This window comes from Chelonia mydas, chromosome 2 (assembly GCF_015237465.2).
Source record: "Chelonia mydas isolate rCheMyd1 chromosome 2, rCheMyd1.pri.v2, whole genome shotgun sequence".
NCBI classification, from domain to species: domain Eukaryota; kingdom Metazoa; phylum Chordata; order Testudines; family Cheloniidae; genus Chelonia; species Chelonia mydas.
In genome coordinates this window covers 239,056,038-239,076,584 of record NC_057850.1, presented here as the reverse complement: position 1 = coordinate 239,076,584, position 20,547 = coordinate 239,056,038, and the positions used below count along the sequence as shown (strand labels likewise).

Here is a 20,547-nt window from a genome sequence, read left to right as displayed (position 1 = left end):
TTTTATCTAATTCTCCTACATTGTTCTCATGTTCCCCCCATCTATCTGTCTGTATTCACCTGTTGTCTCTTGTCTTTTACTTAAAGTGTTTGCAGTGTTGTTGTAGCCGTGTTGGTCCCAGGATATGAGAAAGGCAAGGTGGGTGATGTGATATATTTTATTGGACCAAAGAAGTTGAGATTACCTAACCCACCTTGTCTCTCACTTAGATGGTAAACTGTTTGGGGCAGGGGCCATCTTTTTGCTCTGCGTTTGTACAGCACCTAGCACAATGGAGTCCTGGTCTATAAGGGGGGCTCTGATGTATTACTGCAATACAAATATACTACTACTAATACCTAGTCCACTACTGCTGTGTCACCAAGTTGGCTCCATTTCAGTTGCTCTACATTAAGAAATGGTAATCCTATAAATGTCGCAACTGGCCACGGTTGTGGTTATATGAAAAGCAACTTTCCCCACATAGAGTGTGTGTGCTGATGACAGGTGCTTTAAGCTCAAGCAGCATTCGTCCAGTCCTCCCTACCCACTTTGCCTCTCTGTTAGGCGCATCACAAGTCCTTATCTGCTGCCTTTGTATAGAATGGGGGGTGGAGAAGGTTAAAACACTCTGCCTGGTCATTTGACTGGACAAAGCTGTTCACATAAGGCACATTGGAACGGCTTCGGAGAACGCATTGCCAGCTACATGCCATCTCACTTCGCACCAGAATCATATCTATCACTGACAACCTGAGCCCTGGTTTAATTGCATCACTGGTGTGAGGGCATGACTGCAAGAAAGCTGGCAGCAAGGATGGTTAGAGAAATAAAGGAGAGGAATGGGAACAACTGATCCAACGTGAAAATGAAGTCCGTTTTGCAGCTTAGAGAGAAACAGGGCTTCGTCGGGAAATGGTTCAGAGGGAATGAGCAATTGGTCTTTTCCATACATAGTGATTATTCTCCACATGACCCTGTGTGCTAAGATGTTACTTAAGTTGACTAATAGGAATCCCTGACCTGCACAGTGTAAAGGATCAGTACAAAGGGGATACTCAGATTGCTCTAGACTGTAAATGAGGCTTTAGGCAAACATGGGATTTAACTGGATTCAAACTGTTAGCCTCATTTGCAGAACAAAAACCAGTCTTCTCGGCTTCTTTGTAGTGACACACAGACAATGCACAATCACATGAGGTTATGTTTAAACACATAAACTAGCAGCTCATCCTTTGGATTGCACTTGATATAAACCAGCATGAGCAGAGTTAAACAATGTCAAAGAGGGTGAATGCGATTTTCACACCTATTCATTTTTAATGTATGTCCATTTGAAATCCGAGCACCCTCTATTACTAATTTGTTATGGCAATATTAATTAATGGTTTTGCTTCTCAGCAGTTGAATGCTGTTTACACTGAGTGAGATAGATTAGGAGGAGTATAAGATTAGAAAAACAATCTGGAAACTGGTCAGGTGCAGTTGGGGGTCACCTTGATGTTTCTGAAAAGAGCACACTGCACTAGAAAAGCCTACAAGTATCCCACAGTTTCTCGACAGGGAATATACTGGGTTCTCACTAGTGCGGACTTGGTAAGGTCGTGTCAGCATTTTTCACTATTAACTCCTATTTTGGAGTACGAATCACAGTTTTTAAGAAAAAACAACAACAACCAACCCTCAGGCTCCCATAAAAGTTGATAGGCCAAGGAGTGATCTTCATTTCTGGGTCATATGAGTCAAGACCAAGTGCAATGGTAAACAAGGGGCAACATTCAGTGATTGAGAGAAAGGAGATGATTTTTTCATGAAATGTTTCCATTCTCATTCCACTTGGACTCTGCTGGGTGATTCAGTGGATCCTCTCTGGTTGCTTGGACACCATGACCAACATATTCCGTGTTGATTCAGACCATTGATTGCATTTATGTCCTGCCCTCAGGTGGAGTGGCAACATATTTAACTTTGGCCCAGGTTAACAGATAAGGTTTAAGCCATTGCTGAGAACAGAGGCACATTTCAGTCTCTGTAGATTCTTGGTAGGGCAGGCAGCTGCCGAGGCAAGTTAGGTCATGACCGCTCCTGAGGATTTCAGCTGCCCTAATTTCTTTATTCTGGCACTTAATTGTTTTGCCTGAGAAAGGGCTTATTGAGAACAGCTGATCAAGGACTAGACGTCAGTGCTGTGACTAGGGAATTTGATCCTGACAGAGGATAAACCCTCACAACTCTGGAGGCTTCAATAGGCATCCTGTACTTGCAGCACCTATCAGGATCAGGCCTTGAGGAAGGAGGATAGTACAGATTGAAGAATGTGGCTCCAGGAGCTTTCCCCTAAGAGACCCCTTTTACATCAAAGCACCTTTGCTCATTTGTTCAGTGAGTGGTCAGAGAATGGCACAAACTTCAAAAGATTCTGAGATTCCATTCAACTAAGCGCCTGGAAAGCTCTGATGCTTCTCTCCAAACACTGATAAAATACTGCAAACCACTAGGGCAGTGGTGCCCAAACTTTTCCTGTTGCACGCCCCCCACCGCGCCCTTACCAGTAATGGATTCTGTCCGTGCTCCCCCTCAATTACTGCACAGTTGGCTCAGCAGAGGAGCTTGGGCTGAAGGCACAGCTGAGGGCAGAACTGGGGATGGAGGAGGAGCTGGGGCTAGAGACAGACCTGGCCTGGGCGCAGAGAGGGAATGAGGGCAGAGCTGCTGCTGGGGCCGGAGCTGGGCTGGGGGTGGAGCCGAGCGGCGCTCCCTCCCCACCCCCAGTGGGGGCTGGCCTAGAACCTGCTGGGCACCCCCGTAAACCTTCCTCTGCACCCCTCTAGGGGGGTGCACCCCATAGTTTGGGGACCACTGCACTAGGGGCAGCAGAACTGGGCTAGAAATAGCACAAGTACAGACTCACATGACGTCTGGCACTTCCTGCTTCCAGTCAGGCTGCAGATACGAATGGCTCAAAAATCAAGGTCCCAGAGAAGTCTACGGCAGAATTTTGCTTGTAGTGCAAAGATATGCAAAAATGGAATGCAGTGGGGGGGGGGGGGGGCATTTATATTTGAATTTCACAAAATATATGATTTTTTTGGTGACTCCTGTAGCTGACCCTGATTATATCTGATTTGGTTTGCCCATCCCAAGGATCAGTGAGTCAGTGTTCTGATCTCCATACAAAAAAAGAGAAAGCACAGAAAAAGAGTGATTGGTGAGTTAGGGGAATAGCTGGTGCTTCTTCTGAAAAGAAAAGGAGCTGAAAATTCAGGTATTGTCTCAAAGTGATTGAGGTTTCAGGACTCCCTCCTGCTCCTCAGTGGACATGGATGCAGAATAAGTGACGTTTTAGATAGGTATGCACTCAGGGCGACTAGCCCCTCCTGCTGCTCCTGCCGCTGTGGCTACAGTTTTTAATGTGCTAGCTCAATCAGAGCACAGCTCGAAGTGTAGATGTTACTTTAGTAAGAGAAATGGGTTCAAACTGCTTGAAGAGATGGCTGAGCAATGGGCAAGATAGAACAGGATGGAGAGAGAGAATGTACCTTTTTAAGCAGCTCATAGGACAGCTGCTCCTGAGTACATTCTTACTGTCAGTTGCCACCACTTCTGTTAACACAATAGCCAGCTGTGCACAGCAAGGAAGAACACAGAGAAGGGTGCTGGAAGAGCTAACTCATGATCCTCCTGGACAGACGAAGGTACCAGTGGATTTAGGGCTTGATCCAAAACTCAGTGAAATCAGTGGAAAGATTCCTATTGACTTCGGTGGGATTTGGATCAGACCCTTAGTGAACAGTATGAGTCACTGCTGGTAGATATGATTAGTGGGATGTCATTAAAAAAAAATCACAATGTACTAATGGTACCTTGAGCTGACATGTTGAGTGCTGGCATTAAAAGTGCCTGACTAGTCTATTGGTGGCACAATATATAACAACCCCAAAGAAAGTTTGACAGAGAGAGTTCACTGACATCTTTTCATTACCATGTTCACTTCCAGAAGCATAGGAAGATTAAGCTGGTGGGTGGAGTGGGTCTAAGGAAAGAAGAAAAGACACAAGAGGAAGATATACAATTCCTGAGCCATGCAAGATGTACAATCCAGCTGGAAACAGGGGCGATGTATTCATCCTAAAAGGGGGGGGCATGAGGCCCTGCCCCCTTTGTTGTCCCACCCTGCCCCTCCTCTTCCCTTCGACGTCTCACCCCCCAGCCAAGCCAGAGGTTGGAGCTGGGCTGGAGATCCTGGGCCCCTCCACCTACCCGGGGTGGGGGGAGGGCCAGAGAGCAGCTACTGGCCAGTGTTCCCGCCCCCTCCACCTCCCGAAACCCTCCACCCAGAGCAGGTGCAGGGTCCGTGGCTCCGCACAGCTGCCCACATGGCTCTTACAGCAACCTGGCTCTGACTTCCGGCCTGGCCAGGGGGTAGGGCCTCAGGGGCCGAAGAGCTGCAGCTAGGCCATGGGCTCCTCAGGCTGCTCTTACCTGTGCCGGGCTCCAGCTTCCGGCCTTGGCAGGGGGTGAGGCCTTGGGGGAAGGAGAAGGGGCAGGGGGCCAGGCCCATGGCAAAAAGTCCACTTTCAAAAATGGGAGGGCTGTGGCCCCTTGGCCCACACCCATTCCGGCGCCCATGGTTGGAAGATGATCATGGGACCAGCTACTTAGGGAATGGTACACCCTGTCATATAGACAGGTAATGATGCAGGCTGGTGTCATTTCAGAATATGACAAAACAGCTTCTACCTCCAATGGAGTTGTTAATACACAGCAGACATCTGCTGATACTCCAGCAAAATTCTCTGTGGGTAGCAAAGTAATCTATAACCATAAGCACAAAGGCATCCGGGATTATTCTGCACATTCTATTGACAAGAAGGAAACATCCTTGAAAAAGTATGGATGGGCCCTGGGTTGATGCCTCAGAAAAGTAAACATTACTATACACATGATCAAAGGTGGTTAGTGTAGGAAACTGTGTAGGAGAGATTTGCTATGCATGTGAAGAATGGTAACCTTCCTAGTGACTTCAAATGGATGCAGAGTTAGACCAACACTGCGTGATTCTGCAAAACATACCCTAGGAGTCCATGCTGATGCTAGTCTTATCACTGGCTGCAACTGAATGCAAAAGAGCCCCATGCCACTAGCCTGAGCACTGGAATCTGAGCAGCACCAAAGTATAGACTCTTCCTATTAAGAAGAGTGCTGTGAGGAAGATCCAATAGCAAATGTTTGCCAAGCATTTTGAAAAGGACATGAAGCACTGTGTAAGCCCTATTATTTATGATGCTTGTGGTGGTGGTGTTTTCTTCTATATTTGTATTGCTGAAATAAAGTGATTCTTTCACAAGGAATGCAGTGTGCTGGTATAAATTAGAAGGGATACTGGCATGGAAATCAGGGTCTATTTTGGAAAGCCTGTCTCATTTACCAATGCTAATGATAACAACTACTACTAATTTTCATTTACGTAGCTCTTGAGATTCTTAAAGAAATTTGCAAAGTAACATCCCCATTGGATAGAGGAGGAATTGGCGTTAAGTAGTAAACCAGCAGCAGATTGGGGAATGAAACTCAGGTCTCCTGATTCCCAAGCTTCTGTTTTAACCTCTAGGTCAGTGGTTCTCAAATTAGGGGCACCACTTGTTCTGGGAAAGCCCCTGGCGGGCTGGGCCAGTTTGTTTACCTGCTGCATGCGCAGGTTTGGCCGATCATGTCTCCCACTGGCCGTGGCTCACTGCTCCAGGCCAATGGGGGTTGGAAGGGCAGCCAGCACGTCCCTTGGCCGGCGCTGCTTCCCGCAGCCCCCATTGGCCTGGAACAGCGAACTGCAGCCAAACGCAGACGCAGCAGGTAAACAAACCGGCCTGGCCCACCAGGGGCTTTCCCTGAACAAGCAGCGCCCCTGGTTTCCCTTTGTAATGCAGACAGTTTCATGTAGCACAGCATAGCATGCTCCATAGCATTAGTGAATGCAGGCAGCGGAATCCAGCACTAGTACAGTAAAACTATTGGTACAATTCTGTGGAATCACTCGGACCTCTGTAGGACTCCTCCACATCCAGAAAACATCAGTTTCTTTGAACCCAGCAAAATCATACAAGTGTGAGAATATAGCACCATGATGGTCTTTGGCATGTGACAACCCATCACAGTTTGATTCACAAGACATAGGCCTTTGATTCACAAGACATATTTTCACCATCTATCTCTATATCACCACTACCTCCAAGAAATGTATGAATCTTTGCAATCCTCTCTGTTAGAAGCTTGACAAACACAGCTGCTATTTATATAGATATATATCTATATATATACACACACATATCTATATCTATCTATCTACTGTGACAGGGTCAGGCCAGATGGCTACAGGAGAGTGATAGAAGGCAGATATATTAGCCCCAGGTTAATTAGGTCCCTTTTCCCTGAGTAAGACAACAGGGAAGGTTCCAGGACAATCAGGAACCTTCTGGAGTCAATTAAGACAGATAGGCTGATTAGAACACCTGCAGCCAATCAAGAAGCTGCTAGAATCAATTAAGGCAGGCTAATCAGGGCACCTGGGTTTAAAAAGGAGCTCACTTCAGTTTGTGGTGCACGTCTGAGGAGCTGGGAGCAAGAGACACTAGGAGCTGAGAGTGAGAATGCGGACTGTTGGAGGACTGAGGAGTACAAGCATTATCAGACACCAGGAGGAAGGTCCTATGGTGAGGATAAAGAAGGTGTTGGGAGGAGGCCATGGGGAAGTAGCCCAGGGAGTTGCAGCTGACGCACAGCTGTTCCAGGAGGCACTCTAGACAGCTGCATTCCACAGGGCCCTGGGCTGGAACCCAGAGTAGAGGGCGGGCCCGGATTTCCCCCAAACCTCCCAACTCCTGATCAGACACAGGAGGCGTTGACCTGGACTGTGGGTTCACGAAAACGGCCAAACTGAGGGCTACCGTGAAGCTCCAAGGTGAGCAAATCCGCCAATAAGCACAAGACCCACCAAGATAGAGGAGGAGCTTTGTCACACTACATATGTATATCTATTATAGGTATATACACATATCTATCTATCTATCAGCTTTGCCAGTGGCAGAATTGTCTAAAGATCAGGCTTGAGAAAAGGCACATTCCTTGTCACTAGCAACTCTGCAGAACGGTATTCCCTTCGGGAAACTGTAACTTTATAGAAAAGAAACAAGATATCCCATTAGCTTTTACTTACGGTTTCCTTTCTTACAAGAATGTTGTATCATTACAAAAAGTACCTTCATTACGTGTGTCAATACAATAATTATTTCTGGTAAGCTGAAATGTTGACATTCCCATGTTCGTTCATCCATCCATCTTATGGAAAAGCCTGTAAATTGCTCCTAATGATTTTCAGGTAAGCACATATACAGGCCTTTGTGTGTGTTTCTGTGAAGAAAGGGGTTTGCTGTAATATGGTACTTTCTATAAGTGGGAAGAATGGTACGTACAATCATTCATGAACCACAGCAAGAACATTAACAATCACATTAATCTTAAGAATTCCTCCCCTTTGGTAGCAGCTACCTGAGAACTCTCACCTGTGGCAAATGGTTACATTTACTCCTGCTGGGAATGTGACTGGGCAGCCGAATGTTAAAGAGGGCCTGCAGCGCAGCTTGTGCTGCTTGGCCTTTTGCCAGCTTCTTGCTACGTCCTGAGCCTTCAAATGTTCTCCCATCCACTCTCACTGCCATCACAAAACTCTTGATATGCTGCTTCTCCACAGTCTCCGAAAGGCAGACGTACCTCAGTCCCGATCGCAGCTCATTTAGCAACACCACTGGGTTCTTTTCGCTCTCAGCTGTGGATGCCATCTTGTGCTTGTTTTGCTTGGCGTGGCCCATTAAATCCAATGTGTGGCAGAGTAACCTGCCATGCCGATAAGCAGTAGAAAGCAATTCATTATTAACCGGGTTATAGACCGAAAAGTCCTCGCTGTGTGCAGACGGTTCAAACTCCTTGAACAGAGTGTCTGGAAAGTCTGCCTGGTCAGATGTAAAGTCAGTGGATGGGTTAAAACAGTTCCCCATGGCAAAGTGAGCTTGACATGCATTTGGGAACTGAACAAAAGACTTCAGTGCTAGTTCTGCGGCTCGCATTTTGGCCTTCTTTTTCGTGGGTCCTGTACCTTCAAATGTAAGCCCATTTACTTCTACGGCAACAGCAAAGACTGGAGCATGCACTGGGCCTGTCTGGGAAACCATTTTGTATTGTAAACCTGGTTTAAGTTCATGTAGCTGGACCAGGGCATTCTTTGGTGTCACTGACCACGAGACTTTCTTCCAGATGAGTTGGAGTTTGCAGAAATGGCCACTGTTGCCTTCCTCTAAAGGTCTTTTCCTTTTAATGCTAGGTGTGCCCACTTTTGACCTGTCACTAGAGGATATCGGATGATCCTCCAGGTTGCCAACATTTCGGTTTTCCTTTACTTCTGCACTGCTGGTACCTGTCAGTAAACAAACAGAAAACCCCACATTACTCTTGCCATCAAGAAATCTAACGTCAAGCTAGAGCTGGAGAATCGCATGAAAAGAGATTCACAGATATTTTCATGAATAAGCCTGGCCCGTTCACTGGGTTCACTGGGCTGATATTTGTAGGGTCATATTAATAGTTCTTCATGAGTATTTGGATGGTGACTGGTTTATCTATTACAATATTGATGACTTCCTAGAATGTCATGAATGATTATTGGTCCAAGAACTCCTTCCTGATGTGTATTAGTCATAGCCACTTTTTAAAGAGTTTCTGTTATCTGATGAGGGAGCACAAATGCTGCCATGTTACTTAAATGAACACTCAAAATGGATAATTAATAGTAAAAGTGAATAGTTTCTAAAGTGCCCCGTGCTGAAATCTGTTCACATTAGCCACATAGGCCAATGCTTACAAACAGCAAATGTTGCTACAAATCAGAATTGATTCACAAATGATTCACAAACAGAAAAATGGGCAAATTCACTGAATAATTTATTTTCAGTGAATAAATTGATCAGCTGTAGCCACAACACAGACCTTTGTATTACTTACATCACAAACCCAGCCGAAGAGATGATCAAACATCCTTTTCCGGTATTTGAGGCTCTAATTTGTTCTAGTCTATTCTCCGGGGCTAAGATCCTTGTTTTAATAAGTGAGATTTTTCCTGTCAAGTTCAATCGCAGGTGCTCTTTGCGACTGCAACAGCAATAACTAATAATGCAAAAATATTAGATCAGTGCAAATCAGGCTTGGAGAAACCAGAGCTGCACAATGGCAGTAATTACTGATGTAAAGGATGAGCTATGTCAAAGAAAAGCAATAGGAAAGAGCACCTACAGCAAGGGACTGTTGGTGGTGGGGCAGGGGGAAGATAGAGGGAGCATTTCTAACCGCAGAGCTAATGAACCACATTCCGCTCTCAGCTACGCTCCTGCATCGCCACTGACCTCAGTGCAGTAGCACAGTGTAACTGAGAACCAAGTCTGAGCCAACCAAGTTTAAGCATCCTTGGGGCTTGGTTGGTAGCAAACTGAAAAAACGAGCAACAATGAAAACCATATTGCTCGGTCACAAAGCGATTCACTGTACTGCTGCCATCTCTGACTAGTACATTTAAATGTATCCCCTTCTTATTCCTCTAGAAGTCAAAATGTAGTGGGCCATATTCTCTGGTCCAATCGAAGTTTGCTTGGTGCTGGACCAGATCAAGGGGCTGACCAGCTGCCAGCCTGATCCCTGACACAAAGCAGAGCATCTCTATGCCTGGCTGCCTATATTTCATCAGCTGTGACTTATGGGAAATCTGCATAAGGACCTGGCTAAGTTATAGTCCCTGTGTTCAGCGGAGTGCAGAGACCACTCCCTCCTGATTCCCCTAGGTGCACGACCCAAAGGAGTGTGGCCATGATGCTGCCTCCCCTAACCTCTGGATGACAAAGCTGTGAGGCTGTGCAGGGGCGTGGGAAGCTAGCTGTTTGCTAAGGGCAGGAGGAGCTTCTGCTGGAGCATTGCAACTTTGCACCGCTCCCAGCTCCGGCTGTGCCTTACGGACACATATGAGTCCTCAGAGAATTATAGGGGAACCTGACTGCAGTTATTTAACACCTGCAAATTCCCCAAGGGTGTATGAAGTATCTGCTTCGTATTCCAAACAGCAATGGGTCAAATCCTGGTATTTGATTAAACTCTGAACAACTTCTTCCATCAATACAATAAGGTCCCAATCCTGCAGGTTGTTCTGTGAGGGTGGATGCCTGTGTGGAGCCCCACCGGGTAGGCCTACAACGCAGTTACACACCCACAACAGTCCTGTTTCAGCTGACTCAGGCTTGTGGGGCTTGGGCTCATCGGGCTGTTTATTTGCATTATAGGCATTTGGGCTCAGACTGGAGCCTGGGCTCTGGGACCCTTCCTCTTTGTGGGGCCCCTGAGCCCATATGTCTACACCACACTTAAACAGCTCCTTAGGCCAAGCCCTGCAAGCCTGAGTCAGCTGACATGGGCCAGCCATGGGTTTTTAAGTGCAGTATAGATATACCCACTGAGGCCAATGGGACTTACTGTGCGTGCAGGGGTCCCTATGTGCACAACATCTTGCAACACCGAGATTGCAACTCAGCAAAGCACTTCAGCACATGCTAAACTTCAAGCCTATGTTTGAGTTTCATTAAAGTCACAGGGTGCTTAAGTGCATTGCTTGGTAGGGATGGGCATGGGCTGCTAAATCACGGCCTTAGTGATTAGCTCATTTTTTACATTCTAAAGTGAAAAAAAAAAGAAGTCAAATTAGAAAAAGAAAAATCTTGCCATATAAAGTTCAGCCATATAAAATATGATAGCTATAAAAACAGCCTCACTGGAAACGAGCCACTGAAAAGGTCATGTTCATAAGACATGATCAGAGATAACTTGGTCTCTTCTCCTAGGGTTCAAACCCATTTATGGAAGCTCTGAATTGAGGAGGGGGAACAAGCCAGCCTTAACTGTGTCTTATTTTCCTGAGCCATTGAAATAGCTAACCATTTTCCACCATGGCTGGTTTTCCATAGATAGCACCACCGTCCTAAGGCTGAACTATCCTTCTTTGAAGATCCCTTCTTGTTTAAAAGCTGTGAAACATTTTGCCTCAGATACGCTTTTCTAAGGGAAGTAGGGTTGGTTCTGTATTTAACACCTCTTCTCTCTCTTTTCCTAATAGGGTTTTTACGGACCCAATTATTGTACATAATAATATTGAAGCCAGGAGGCATGAAAAGAAAGATAGCTTTTGTTTCACACTATATACAGATTTGAAAAGAATTTGTATTGATTATGCACCACTGCATAGGAAAACTCAGAGGGTTATTTGTATTTATAATTCATATTGTCTTTTTCCATCTGTTTTTTTATTTTATTTTATAATCCTTGCTCCATGGCTTTGTGAACAGAGACAGTTTGTCCTTCACCGTCACAAACACAATGAACCAAAAATAAACATTCCCTGTGTGCCCTAAAAGTTTTGTCTCTGGCACTATCTATCCTGGGTTGTGGGTTAGTTGTGGAGTAGTGGGCTATGATTTTTTTTTTCACCAATGCAACTAGACAAATACAGTGATGCCAGTGCAAACCCTCAGTGTAGTTGTGTGACAGCAGTGTGAGATGGCGCTGGGACCAAATTATTGGAGTGATTTATATTAGCACCGTCCACAGACCTTGTTTAGCACTGGTGCAGTATGTTTACCTTATGGGCTAACACTGAGGTAGATGGTGATGCAAATTACCTTAGGCCAGACAAACCTTAAATCATACATAGGGCCTGATCCTGAAATTCCAGTTAATAGCTAAATTCCCCATTGCTTTCAAAGAGAGCAGAATCAGGCCAGTTGTCATTCATGTCATATAAATTAGTGGCCACCTAAATTCAATCAGAAAGTTCCTTTATTTCTCACAAAGGAGTGAAGCTTCTAAGAAAGACCATATGCCTGATGGACTTGCATGACATCCAACAATAGTTGGATAAAGCTAAATTACTTTATACTTTCAGGTACCTTTGAAATAGGAGATCTTTGAAATGTGGCTTTCATGAGACCTCTGTGCAGCAGACACAAGATTACATCTCTAATGGTGGCACATGTACTTCTCTCATGAAAATCAGACAAAGCAGGCAAATGACACCAAATTACATTAGATAAATACTGTAAGCAGCCATAATAGAACAATCACAAGCAATTTTAGAAATGAAAAACACTAAAAGGAAAGGGGCAAGTTGGAGGTTGCACATGGGGAAAAATGCAAAACGGTGGATCATTTTCATCCTTGTTATCTCTCAGAATGACTTGGCTCTTGAGTCTCCAAAATACATTATCTATATTTGATTAAAAAATTATAATCAAATGTAGTGCTCCTAAGTTGAAAGGTTTGCAGCATAATGAAATTATATGTTTTTGGAAAAGAAGAAACAAAAAAAATACAGATTTATAGTAAGAATTTTAATTTTATTCTGAAAGATTAAAAAATAAAATCTGATTTTGCCTTGTAAAATCCCCTCAGATAACTTTACTTGTCATTCTTTTTCAGACTGAACAAGCAAGTGAAGGCCTTTATCCTTTATATTGCAATCTTATTTTGCTACAACAATTGAATGGGAGAAAAGAGAACACTTATCAAATGTATTTATTTGTGCATTTTCCCCCTCACTCTTCTGTATCTCGTTTAATTTCTCTCTCCTTTCTGGTCATTATGCACAGTAGAGTTAACCTGGAGAGTCTGCATCATCAAGAGCTTTTCAGAACTATAATGCATCACTAATAATGACACTGCCTATGTCTCTGGGTCATAAGGGCTCTGAAGAACTAGCCATCCGATACTCCACGCTACATTTGAAGAGATAATATTGTTCCTGTTGAAGGTTATTCTGCTGCCAAAAAAAAATTTTTTTTGGGGGGGGGGAGGAAATGTGGCAGCTTCACTATGGCAAACATCTTTTAAAAACAAATCACAACAAATAAACATCTGAGATAATTGCAAGGTATCTATTATATGAAGATCTAAGGAATAACGAATGATTGCCTAGATACAAGAGGGTCACAAGGCAATATTATCTTTAGAAATGTTTAGGAATCCCAAGATTGCTACTGTTGCATTTTGAACAGAGAAGGTTAGGTTTATTTTTAATTTTTTGCGATCTGCATTTTAATAGCTGGCCCCCATTTGACCTCCTCACACAGAGTATGTTATTTGCTGTCCATCTCCATTGTATTGACCACAGAGGTTAAAGGGATTCACCTCCATCATTTCTGACATACTTGAAAATGAGGCATTTCACAGCAAAAACTATAGGTACGATCTGGAGGTCAAACTCAGGAGACCTGTGTTCCAGTCAACTAGTATATCAACAGCACTGTAGGGCAATCTCCCCAGCCAACCAAACAACCTTTTCATAAACTACCAAATCTCAAAAAAAGAAACAAAAATTCTTTTGCTGGAGATTTGCAGAAATCAATTATATTCAGATCCGTATTCTTGAAGTTGGTATAATAAACTTGTAGCTAACAGTAGAAATCAAAACTGCACACACTTTTAACTACCAGTTAGATGTATATATATGAATTATGCTTAAGAGGAAAAAAACATTTCATATTCTCTTTGTTGATGATCAAATCCTTCCTAACTTGCAAGGTGTATGTGGTTTAAAACCATATTATAATTCACCCCAAAGGATATTATAACAATACGCTGTAGAATGGCTGCATTTACAGTTTAAAAAAATCCTTTTAAAAGGTCTCCTATTGTTTCCCTGACAACTGTGCCAGTTTTTTGCTTAAAATTAAAGCTGAGAATTTATGGAGGAACTTGTAAAAGGTGAATGTTGTTTCCTTTAGCACCTCCATACTGAAAATTTTCCTACCACTGAGTCATCTATTGTCTGTAATAACTACAACATGCCTAAGCACTAGTACAGTTCTTACCAATTAGGGAATTTATTTACATAACTTTTGGCCCTGGTCCAGTGCAGCATTTAGGCTCTGACTCAGGAAAGCATCCCTGTTCAGAATAGCACTTAAGCACATGCATAAAGTTAAATGTGTACTTAAGCGCTGTTCTGAATAGAGCTTGGCATAGGTCCCTGCTTAAGTGCTTCCATGAATCAGGGCCTAAATACATACTCAGCTTTAAGCTCATGAGAAAGGCTACTGAAGTCAATGGCTAAAATTTTCAAAAGTGACGAGTGATTTTGGTTCCTCCATGTTGGGCTGCTTGAGATGCTTTAAAGGTGCCTGATTTTCAAAGGGTTGTGCTCAGCATTTTCTGGAGATCAGATTCCCTTAAGGTGTCTCAAATTGGGCATCCAAAAAAATGGAGAGACCCCAAATCACTAGACACTTTTGAGAATCTTGGCCAATATGCTCATAGTTAAATATGTACTTCAGTGTCTTTCAGGGCTCTAGTGTCTGCACAGTCACCAAAAATATATGTGTATCATGGTCTTATAGGGCCTGATCCAACAGGAAACGTATCCATTGCTGCTTGCACAGAGAAGGTCTGTGCATCTCTATGACTAAAACCAAAAAGCTAGCTCCTTGATCCAGGGTAATGGCATTATGTTGGTACAGCCATTGAAGACTTCCCCTTTCCCAGAGGCAGGATCACACTGTGTGGAGCCTGGCTACCATAGATGACATTAGCATCTGGCTTATGGGAATGATGTAGGATAGAGTTTTGCCATAAGGTTTCAGATGAATTCTTCCTTTGTGACAGACGTTGAGTCCAGCAGAGATGGCATTTTAAAGGAGCCAAGTGGCCTGAAGATGTTTTTCTGTCTATCAGGTTATTTCACCCCTTGAACCAAAATATGAGTATCTATACACAGACTTGCAGTTAAGACTTGTACCTTTAGTAAAGACATCTTTAGTTAAACTGGTGCAAGTCTGTGTGTAAACAAGGCCCAAATGGATGTGGAATATTCTTTTTGGCTCTGATGCAATTCCTATTGAAGCCAATGGGAATCTTTCCACTGACTGCAACAGTAGCTGGATTGGATTGAGCAGTTTGATACAGCCCATGGATATTAGGGTTGAAAGAGCCATAATAGACAAGCCAGGCCACCACCGTACATCATTGCAAGATAGATTTATTTCTTCTTAAAGTATCTCCCCCTCCAGCCATGTAGTGAAAGTACTGGCACAATATAAAGCCTCCTATTCAGAACAAGTCACTAAGTTCATTTGGTAGCTCTCTGATTGGGGTAGGTGACCTTTTTTTTCCTAGCAGTAAATGGTGTGTAATTCATACGAATACACAAAATTGTTGTCATTGCCAATGTCATTATAGGATATTGGAACCAGGAGAGGACTAGTGTGTGATGCTCACTAACAAGATGAAATTTGCTATTTCTCTGTGAGGAAGCAAAGCTTATGTTGTCCATAATATCAGCTTTAAAGCCAATGCAACTGCAAGCAGGCCTGGATACTGCTGCAGGAATAAGAAAATGGGGTTTTCAGTGTTTGGCTTGTACAAATTTATTATGTTATTCAAAAATAACTGAGTAGCACATTTAGGAAACGTTCTACAGGAGATTCCAGCAGCAGCTCATTGTGTGCATAATATGTTTTTTGTGTGCACTTCTCATACAGCATTGCAGAAACATACGCTCCTTAGGACCAGGATTTAAAGGCTTTTCTAGACTTTTTGGCCTTTGCTAGTTTATGTTCTACGTGCCAGTCAAGGTGCTAACAACAGTCAGAAAGCACAATACGATGTACACATGTTACTCAGCAGTGGGCAATAAAGGGTCATATTCCTTCAGTAAATATTCCAGTCCATGCCGCCTCGTGTCCAAAGCAAGGCAGATTAGCTACAATATGGAGAATCATCCATTTTCTCCACCCACTGGTTATAATAGGGCAACTCTTCATTGTTTTGGCTGGAAGAGGTACCCATCTGGTAGGGGATTCTAAAAGGCAAAGAGGTGTTCATTTGATTTGAAAAGCTTCCCTCTCTGTTTTATGTGCCTTGAAATATGTTACAACGAGAAGGCTGGAGGATGTGCAGTAATCCCTGCGAGGTGTCAAACGCAAAGAGTGGGTTAAGGTTATTCAGTTCTAACCACAGACATTCCCTCCAGCCTCATTCACATTTTAATTACTTCACTTCTCCTTCAGTACATAGTGGCTGCTGACATGCTTATATCTAAACAGTCATTGGTACAGCATATTTCAGCACCACCACTCAGGAGCAAGAGTAGCTGTTGGAGAACCATGTAACCAGCCCTTCAGCTGAATCTAGTTAACCCAAATCTAGTGAATGATCCCCATTCCATTAGACTTGGATTGTTTTCTTTTTCAGGTAATATTAACAAAGAGAAAAGGAGAGGGCAATGTTTCAAACAAAGGCCCTGATCCTGAAGACCTTACTCAGGCACAACTCCCATTGAAATCCCTGAGAATGCAAGACAGTGAGGGGAAACAGAGTCAGTCAAGGAAGTTTTTTCCTTTAGGGATAATGCATATAAGAATAAAGCAAAATAAATTAATATAAACAGAAAAAACAAAGAAACTCCCCAGTCCTATGAACCTAACACTGCCTTCTCATAAGAATTTTCTCCCATCTCTATACACCCAATATATATCCCTTCCCTTAGCATCTGTGCAAGAGGTGGGAAGCTGAGCTGAGGTTAACCCCATCTTCATTGGGGACCAGGTCATGCCCCAGGCACCAGGGAAGTTTGCATTGAACTGAGGATTGGTCTCAGCAGTTGCATATTTGCTAAATCACCTGGCTCCCAGAATTACCCGCACTCTACAGTTCTTTCAATTCACTTTATCATTCATCTCTATATGAAGAAGAGAGGCTGCTTACTTAAATTGTCTTCATCTTCCATATTGGCCGCACCAGGACTTAAATACTTGAAGGGCGCGATGAAGGTTGACAATATGCTTACTTTTTCTGGAACAAAAGGGAAAAAAAAGGATGTATACTTATAAAATCAGGGTTTCACCAAAGCCCAAAACATTCAGATTTTTACCGTACTCTTTTCCTCCCATTAGGCATGTTGGCAAGTCTATTTTCATAGAATTATAGAGCTGTAGGACTGGAAGGGACCTTGAGAGATTTTCTAGTCCAGTCCCCTGCACTCAAGGCAGGACTAGGTATTATCTAGATCAGTGGTTCTCAAAGCCAGTCCGCTGCTTGTTCAGGGAAAGCCCCTGGCGCGCCGGACTGGTTTGTTTACCTGCCGCGTCCGCAGGTTCTGCCGATCGCAGCTCCCACTGGCCACGGTTCACCGCTCCAGGCCAATGGGGCTGTGGGAAGCGGCGCGGGCCAAGGGATGTGCTGGCCGTCCTTCCCGCAGCCCCCATTGGCCTGGAGCGGCAAACCGCGGCCAGTGGGAGCCGCGATCTGCCAAACCTGCGGACGCGGCAGGTAAAGAAACTGGTCTGGCGTGCCAGGGGCTTTCCCTGAACAAGCAGCAGACAGGCTTTGAGAACCACTGCTATAGATCATCCCTGACAGGTGTTTGTTTAACCTGCTCTTAAAAATCTCCAATGGTGGAGATTCCACAACTTCCTTAGGAGATTTATTCCAGTGCTTAACCACCCTTACAGTTAGAAAGTTTTTCCTAATGTCCAACCTAAACCACCCTTGCTGCAGTTTAAACTCATTGCTTCCTGTCCTATCCTCAGAAGTTGAAGCTCAGTAAAGTCAGTGTTGTTTTGTGAGCAGAGTCAGTGAGTTTGCTCTTCCTCTGGGAGTATTTGATTGAGGTTTTACTTGTAATAGGATCTTTATTCAAATTTTTCAGCAATGTAACTCTCCAGACAGGATTGGCTGAGGTAGCGCTTGCCTCATGTGTAGATATATGCTGCTAGAGAGTATCGTGAAACAGTTTTCATTGTGACTTTCACCATTCTATGCTGATTAAAGGAGATTGGTAGTTGGGACGGAGGGCTGCTATTATTGCTCCCTGGAGAAAACAAAACAGTTAATGGGAGTCAATTGCAGGAATAGGATTATAGGAATTGCCATAATTGGATCAGACCATTAGTTCATCTAGTCTAGTTTCCCATTTCTGACCCTGGCTAATAGCAGCTGCTTCAGACGAGGTAGGTTTCAAGAGCCTGCTAAAGGAAGTTATCGAATGACCTAATTACAGGGAAATTTTCTTACTGAGAGGTTGACTCATGCCTCAATGCATGGGGGTTTTATATTTCTTCCCCAAATCATGTTTTTTATTTTTTTAATCCTTCCTGTTGTGATTCTGGATGTTCTTATTATCCAAACAAACATCCAGTCCTTGTCTGAATCCTGCTAATCCCCATAGTCTCATTTATACTGATTGCTATCGCTGGCAACCTCGTCATATAATCCCATTCATAAATGTATCAAACTCTATCTTAAAACTATGACTACCAGGCACTTTCAATAAAAACAGCATTGCTATGCTGAGAATCTCTCTCTATATCTGTATATTGGGAAAGAACGTTTACTAATAGAGACACATTAAACCTGATTACATTGCAGATGTGTATGCTATTTAGTCAAACATGTATCAAAGCTCATTATTCATGGAAGCATCTACAATATTATAATCAATGCTGCTATACACCATACTGGGCTGTTTTACTTATATCTTGTACCATATTATTTTGAAATTCACCAAAAACTGAATAATGAATAACTTCGTCTAAGTAGGCCTGGAAAATAATTTTGAATGTGAACTTCTCTTTTGGGAGGAAACATTTCCTAAACTTTTATTTTTCTTAGTACAACTTTCCTTGAAACATATGGCTAATAATTTTAGATATGATTCCTTGTTTAGCTACCATTCCACAGTGTATTCTGACATAGAAGTCTGTTTAAACTCATTCTGTTTCAAGTGTATCTGTTGGCTTGTCAGCCTTGTTTTGCCTGGGTTTGCAAACAGTTTTGTCTCATATTAAAGGGTGTGATCAGACTCCAAAATAAACTGCATATAGACATTTGTAACCAGCAAAGCTTGGTAGCAGCACAACTCAACTCAGCTACAAGTACAAGATGAATGTTCTTTCTTGCGTAAGTGCACTAAATGGTATCTCCACATAAGAATATTTAATCCATGAACCTTTTAGCCTATGTTAATTTATAATTTATAGTGAAACATCCAGCTTGAATTGTAATTTTATTAAGGGATTGCAGTGATGTGATGAAGTGAGAGAGTAAAGTTCACATGCGTTACCCAAGAAACTTCCCCAAATGAAATAACGTGTGCTGAGGTGTTACTCTGCTTTGTGATATCAGGGAGAAATGTGATGCTAATGTAACACACTTGCTTACTGTGTGTGATCATGTCCCTCTTTCTGGTGTCTGGCCCTGGTGAAGCTAAAACCTGCTGACATTCACACCTAAATCAAGTGAGTAACTTGTTTAGCTCAAGAGGTAATCGTTTGTGCTTTCTACAGCTGATCCAAAGCCCATTTGTGCTGAATTCTCTGATTTGATCTCCAGCAATGAGTGTGGTGCTGTATATATGAAGATATGGTTCATTATAAAATGCATCCCTGCTGGGACTTAATTCTGGTGGACCTCAGACATTCAGAACCAGCTTGCCTAATAGAAAGGATGGCATACACTAAATGAAAGTGCCCCCACTGAGAATAAAGGCTGCTTCTTACTCACAGCTAATGGAATTATTCCTTTAGCTCAGGTAGTAAGGGCATGTGACAGTGATGCTGAAGATTCTAGTTTTTATACTTTCTGATGACATCATGCCAAATTATATGCCCCATGTCTATTCTAGAATGCTATCTTTCTGTGATGCTGCATTCCTGAAGCTGCAGCCCCTTTAGCCTGTAACTTTGAATCTCTGCTTCATTATTATTTGTGTTGCAATAGCACTTAGGGGCTCCAGTCACAGAGCAGGACCCCACTTTCCTAGGCCCCATCCAATTGCACTGACTAATTAATTCATTGCATTTATATAAGGGTTAAGTATAGTTTTCTAATGCATTATTATTACATGAGACAGCGTTCTGTGATGCCTCTTTTGTCCAAGCATTTGTTTGGCTGATGGGCCTGATTTGTAATATGACTTGAAATTTCACATTTTATTTTAATGGACCCCTTAGCCATCTCGGGTTTCTAATATTTTTTCCCCAAAGATCTTCCTTGTTTCTTCACTTTTGCATGGCGGAGAACAGAGACTTACTGCAGTGGTTTGTGACAATGCCACCAATCTTAGAACTGCAGATCAGAATGGAAGGATTAATTATATCACAGATACAACTTGGCCCCAATTTATACAAGAATATGGCTCAATCAATAAAGATGATAAAGGTTAGAATGTAGGATTTAAACCCATTGGCTGAGGAACAGAAGATTTACTATGTGTCTGAAAAAGCAGAAGGGGAGGTTTCTTGAATGAAAGATGTAAGAAGGGAAGGGTTGCTATGTGCACCTAATGCAGACAAATTACTCGGTCTGTGGAGGAGGAGAAGACGGATGGCAGAATAATTAAATTGAGGTGCTTACAGGGAAATAATCTGTTTGGAGATATATCTAAAGGTATGATCATGCACTTCCATCTCTTGTAAGTTATTGTCTATTACCATATAT

At 43.1% G+C, this 20,547-nt stretch overlaps 1 protein-coding gene across 2 annotated transcripts in view; it reads right to left on the bottom strand.

Moving 5' to 3' along the window:
- Positions 1–20,547, bottom strand: part of ADARB2 (adenosine deaminase RNA specific B2 (inactive)) — a 427,219-nt gene that overhangs the window by 131,570 nt on the left and 275,102 nt on the right. Inside the window, exons 2-3 of one of the 2 annotated variants that reach the window (XM_007054124.3) lie at positions 16,816–16,902; positions 7,536–8,443 (exon numbers count right to left, since the gene is read on the bottom strand). In XM_007054124.3, the coding sequence (XP_007054186.2) occupies positions 7,536–8,443; positions 16,816–16,902 (995 nt within the window). The remainder of the gene's footprint in view (positions 1–7,535; positions 8,444–16,815; positions 16,903–20,547) is intronic. The other variant, XM_037891015.2, reaches the window with a different exon arrangement.